The 6,028-nt window shown below is 48.2% G+C and overlaps 1 protein-coding gene across 1 annotated transcript; it reads left to right on the top strand.

Annotated features, from left to right (window-relative positions):
• Positions 1 to 544: 544 nt before the first annotated feature.
• LOC142570560 (uncharacterized) lies at positions 545 to 4,364 on the top strand. Its single transcript, XM_075678933.1, has 3 exons — positions 545 to 649; positions 1,413 to 1,526; positions 4,274 to 4,364. The coding sequence occupies exons 1-3, from the start codon at positions 546 to 548 to the stop codon at positions 4,362 to 4,364; spliced, it is 309 nt and encodes a 102-aa protein (XP_075535048.1). The 5' UTR covers position 545.
• Positions 4,365 to 6,028: the final 1,664 nt, after the last annotated feature.

The raw sequence follows: 6,028 nt of genomic DNA, 5'->3' as shown, positions 1-6,028 counted from the left end.
CGCACCGCAGTAATCCATGTCTGTCGTCTGCTTTTTTCGTGCCATTTTCTTGTGAATTGGCAGAATATATCACTGGTGGCATCAACCCTTTCGTGTTTACATTGCGGTTGTGACAGTTAACAACACAATAATTTCCGGTCATCCGAAGAGGCGCCGTCGCAAAGAAGAGACGTTGCGCGCGCAGCGCGAACTGAACGCGGGCGCTCCCGCCAAGGGAAGCGGCGGCGGAAACCTACACCCGTTGGAGATGAAATCGTTCCGCCAGGGGAGAAACGAGCGCTGGCGTCTAGGATGAAACTTGGCGTGCGGTCGTCCATAGCGTATCAATTTAGCTCGCCGGTCTCAAAATGCTCCTTTTGCGAAGTTTTCGTCGTCCTTGCACGTCGCTTCTTTGTCACCGTTCGGTAAGATTTGCAGCCCGCTGCACCGCTGCGGCAGTTTTCTCGGTTTTGTCGTTTCCTTCGGCGTGCGGCCAGTGCGAAGTCTTTTTCCGTCTTTGCACGCTTCGCACTCTTCTTTTGAAGCGCTTAGCGGATCATTTCAAGATGAGCTTGCGGCATGTGAAGAAACGATGCTCCGTGGTACACTGCGACAGCGTGGATAGTACCATTGGTGTCACGCTACACCGATTCCCGCTGGACTTTCACAGGTGAGCTCTTGACAGTGTCATCTGCTCTAGGTATGCGCGATAGCTTCGATATGGTTTCGCCGGGCTGTTCGCTCGTGTTTCATAGCTGTAACCCGTTCGTGCGTACTTGGCTTCATGTTTTCGGGAATATTTATGTACTACACTGCAGGGCACACACTTTCAGTGCTGAGGTGTGCGAAAGAGGCCCACATTTTTCTAATTTATAGTGAGTTTCATGCAGCTGACTATCACCAACGTGAACTTCACACCGGGCTCTCAGGAGCAACCACGTGCACGCTACTGACCGGGAGGCCCATTTAGAACAAAGTTTGCTACCTGACAGCTCTGAGTACGACATTGTTTAGTTTTGCAAAACCATGAAGCCAATTTGAGGATCCCCTCGCAACTGGGAGTATCGAAACTCAGCCTCGTGTATGTGCGCGGCTTTGAGGAGGCTTTAACTGGATTCGCTCAGCAGGAGTTATTGCCTGCCTTGGTATCGCTGTCCTACATATACATGACTGTCAGGGTAATTTTAAACGCACTTCACTCTCGTCACTCGTTGAGCTTAGAAAAGCAGCTAGCCGCGTGGCATGAGGATGAGCGTTACCGCACTCTGGGGCGCAGAGAGCTTGGCGCGAGCATTTACTACCATAGTTCAGATGTAATGCAAGTATAATTTACTGCAGTTAGCAGTGACAGGAATAATGACGCATTGGCGTTTCGAGTATGCGTATTCCTTTTGGCGCAGTTGTATCTAACGTGCATGTTGCATCACGTCCAGGTGCCGAGCGTGGGCGCAGTTCTGCCGCAACGTCAGCCTGGAGAAGAAGGCGCCGTCGCAGCTACGAGAACTCAGGATTTGCTCGCGGCACTTCGAACCATCTGTGTATCTGCCGTCAGGAAGGCTGCGACACGATGCTTTGCCTACTCGAGCAAGCATTGCCGGTAATTTTTGTTATCAAACTTTTAAGGCATTCGCCGCTCTTGAGACGTCAGGTTTTGGGAAAAAATGAAATTTTTCCTTTTTGTCGTAACCGTAAACAGTCTAGCGTCTTTTGCAAAACGAATTATGTATCTGTCTTGTGGCTTTAAAAATTACAGTAAATTTTTACCTGCACCCTGCTAAGCGAAAACGAAAATGGAAGTATCGCTTTCACGTGAGCACATATAATTATATACATGTCGTGTGTGTGTGTGTGTGTGTGTGTGTGTGTACATATATATATATATATATATATATATATATATATATATATATATATAATATAATATAATATTCGTTTTACGTCTCTTGCATGCACGTTTAGCGATTCAACAGTTGTCAGTATTTGAATCAACTAGACGCTCACACAAGGGGGTGCTCCAGCCCTTTTATTTGTGTACTTTATGTATGCCGTGCGACATTGTACAAGGCGTATTTTTCCGCTGTTGGGATCGAAACTTCTTTTCTCCCGGTATGCACTGTACACTGTATGTGAGGTTCGTGACAAATGTCCAACATAGCATAGAATTAGTTTTGTGCTTCTGGTAAGCTAATGGCACAAGCTTAGTAGGCGAAGGGTGCTCAAGCGAATTTCTAGGCACGGGTGCGGAAAAAGTGCACTGACGGTGTGATTACTCTTGCCTGATATTTCCGGTAAAAAAAAGGATAATGGAAGTGGGATATTTGGTAGTCTGGTATGGCAAAGGGCTCCAAAGGATCTTAACGTGAGTCTGTCAGTCTTCCGGTTCAGGCTGTTTGATGCCGCTAGCCACTTCAGCAACGGAAACCAGGCGACTCTACATGTTTTGCAGCAAGTGGGAGTTGAATCTTTCATATTCACCGTGAAACCTTGTCTCATGAACGGTCCCTGTCGTGTCCAGAGGGCATTCTCGTCCTTCCTTTGATAGCTCAAAAGAAGTGAGGGGGAAAAAATTACCGACGATTACGTTACTTCCTAATGCGAAATTTGAGCGCAGCAAATAAGCTGTTTCACTTTTTGGATAGATTGAGGCAAAGAAATCGAGCAACACATGTATGCGCTATCACAGAATTTTTTTTTATTTTTCACACGTATTCCTTTAACAAAGACTCCACTAACAGTTCTTGACAGTCATGAAGGAAGCTTTGTGGTCGGAGAAATAGACTGATATATGTTCGACTTGGTACACCAATGCTTGATTCTCAAAGACGAGATCTATACAAGTGCCTCGCGAGGTTGTCACAGCCGTGGGGGAAGCAGAGGCTAAGCGCCGCCGCCGAGAAGACCCTGCCGTTCGCGCCGCCGAAGCGGAGGCTCATCGCCGCCGTCGAGAGCAACCAGCAGTAAGCGAGGCTGAAGCAGAAGCTCATCGCCGCCGCCGAGAAGACCCTGCAGTTCGCGCCGCCGAAGCGGAGGCTCATCGCCGCCGTCGAGAGCAACCAGCAGTAAGCGGAAGCGGAGGGGGGCGGCGTGTACACCCAGCGGCAAACGATGGGGGCAGAAGCGCGCGCAGCAAGCGGACAACACGATAAAGGGAGGAGGGAAGAGATAGCAGCGACTGACTGATGCCGCTGACGCCGATAGTGAGTCAACCCCAGCTGCGGAGTTGGTTTCAGGGACAACGCCGCCGATGCCGACACAAACAATATGATACCCTCGCTCCCGCAGCGCTAAGAACCAGGTCTAGCCGTGGGAAGGTAGTCACGTATTCGTCGACGTGCCGGGGCCTACGTGAAATAACCGGCGCGTCGGCAACTGAAGAGCACCCTATCCGCCACACAAGAACAGGGGGGGGGGACCCTTTCCTCCTCTTTCTGCATGGCGGCGACGGTGTTCTATGCAGTCACGTTATCTTGACTCTCTAGCGGCGTCAGCGGCATCCAGCGGTATCAGTCGGTCGCTGCTAGCGCTGGGGGGATGAAAGGGGGGCGGAGCTGGTTACGAGGCCGACGACAACGCCGACGACGACGCGAAACCCAGGAACGGACGCCAAAGAGCTGCGCTCTAAAAAGGGTGAGCCTTCCTAAATGTTTGATGAATTTTAGTACTCCAGAACTTTGCTTTCTTGTATGCAGAGCTTCTTTTTTCACCTTCAGTCTTATCAGGATGCAATCTTATGCCGACTTGGGCAAGGTACGCTTGGTGAAAAGCTTCTAGAGATATTGTGTGCTCATGTGTTATGTATCAAAGCACGCACTGAACGATTATAGAAATGCTCTAATAATTGTTTGTGTTGTTGCCTTTTACCTCAATATTCATGCTAGCGAAAGCCAATGTTTGTACAGGTTTTTATTTTTTGCGATAATTGCTTACGAATTCATTCTTGTTGCATCTCATTGCGTAGGCCATACGCTGACCTGCATAAATCTGTAAACAATATGGGGCTATTGCGAGCTATGGTTGTTTGTGTGATAGGCGAATTTCGCACTCTTCAAAGTAAAACATAGCATATGGAAATTGCAAATGATTTACTGGTGCTCCACAGCTGCTGATGACATCAAACTAATGTGCCTAACGATTAAGGGTGGTAAACAGAATTTTATTTCATTGGATAAGCATTTTTCTTTCTAGAGTGATGACAATGTGAACCGCATGCTGTGGAAGCTATAGTTCTTTGGAAATTATTTACTATAAAGGTACTGAATTCTCTTTTCTCTCCGCAATAATGTTGCCATTTCAGACACCTCAAGCGAATGCAGCAGCGACGTGGACTGTTCACAATCTCTGAGCGAAACTTCGGCATCAGTGCGCCGGGCTGGAGAACCAGGTGAGCAGGGTTCTATGCACAACTGACATAAATCTTTTGAAAATGGTGACGACTGAAAGCTCATTGGACTGCTTCCTATGATAGCTGCTGTCTCCGGTGAACCTGTTTCCAAGGGGTACGTCCAGAGTCGGCCGTCCCAGTCGCTGCTACTCTTCCAAGAAGGTGATTGTTATTTCGTATCTGCTCGAACAGCCTGAGGAGGTATGGCTCTGAAATATGCTACAATTCCTTGTCTGTGCGCTGTGCAGATGCAGATGGTGCCAGCCCTACTGGTTCTACGCTAAACCAAGCTTGTTCCCACGCCAGTGGCTTCATAATGGTTCAGTATAAGTGTTAATTCCGCCTGTGGTGCTTAGTTATTATTTGTGCATTGTTGGGTTGCTGGCTTCCCTGTCAGAACTGTGCTGTCACTATATTTTGTTCTTTATATTCTGTGGGCGCAGCTGACCACACATATGCAGGACCAAGCACTGAAGCAAGCGCTTCATCTCTGGAACCTGGCACGGCAGGGGTGGCCGCAACACTGTCAGCGAGTGCTGATCAGTCACCAGGAGCTCCGTTCAGCAGTTCGCCTCTTTCTTATGAAGGTTAGCAATTTTACAACGCTTTCGCAATATTGCGCATTTTTTGGTGCTACACGACTACATGCAGCTATGACTAAACCCGACGTAGCAACTTATTGCTCTTCCGTCGACCCTGTACGTTGCAGGATCTTTCACCAGCCCCATCAATGAAAGGCGGCCACTGCAGAAACTTCGAGCCAAGCTCAGGCAGCTGCGTAACCGCAACAAGAGGCTGCAAGGACTGCTGCTTCAGCGCCGTCGCATGAAGACCACTGCCGAATTGGTAGATAGTCTGCGTGAGCATTTAACACCAGCTGTTGCTGCTTTTGTTGAAGCTCAGTTAAAGATGGACAATGTCAGCAGGTTTGGCCGTCGATGGTGCAGCCAAAACAAAACCTTTGCTTTAGGTTTATACTTCCACAGCCCAAAAGGTTAGATATTGCAGGAAACTCCTGAAACTTCCATCTGTTAGGTCACTGCAGCTGTGGCTTGCACGCGTACCATTGAGGGTTGGATTTTATCCTGAAGTTTTTGATTTGATCGAGAAACGGGCAGCGTCTTTTCCACGGCAAGACAGGGCTTGTACCATAATTTTTGATGAAATGCATGTTTCAAAGGAGCTGTCGTACAATCCAGTGTCGGACAGATTTGAAGGCCTTGAAGAGTACAGTGCAGCACAAGGTCCAAATCTTGCAAACAAGGCGCTTGTGTTCATGGCCAAAGGAATATGTACGCCGTGGAAGCAGCCTCTTGGCTACTTCTTTGCAGATAAGGCAGCGCCTCCAACTGTTCTGCATGACCTTCTCTTCAAATGACACAAAATGTTGGTTGGAGCTGGATTGCAGCCTGTGGCTGTGGTTTGTGATCAGGGGAACCAAAATGTTTCTCTGTTTTCGAAACTTGTGACCCCTGAAAAGCCGTACTTAAGTGTGAATGGTGAACCGTTTTTCTTTATTTTTGATCCACCGCATTTGCTCAAGTGCTTGCGCAATATGCTCTTCAAGTATGACTTCAGGGTAGGCAGTGACACAATTAAAAGCTCGTACATACGACAGGCTTATGAGAAGGATCGAGAAATGCAAATTCGGTCCATCGCAAAGTTGAG

The sequence above is a fragment of the Dermacentor variabilis genome, chromosome 2 (genome assembly GCF_050947875.1).
Source record: "Dermacentor variabilis isolate Ectoservices chromosome 2, ASM5094787v1, whole genome shotgun sequence".
In the NCBI taxonomy this organism is placed as follows: domain Eukaryota; kingdom Metazoa; phylum Arthropoda; class Arachnida; order Ixodida; family Ixodidae; genus Dermacentor; species Dermacentor variabilis.
This window is presented reverse-complemented; position numbering and strand designations above follow the sequence as displayed.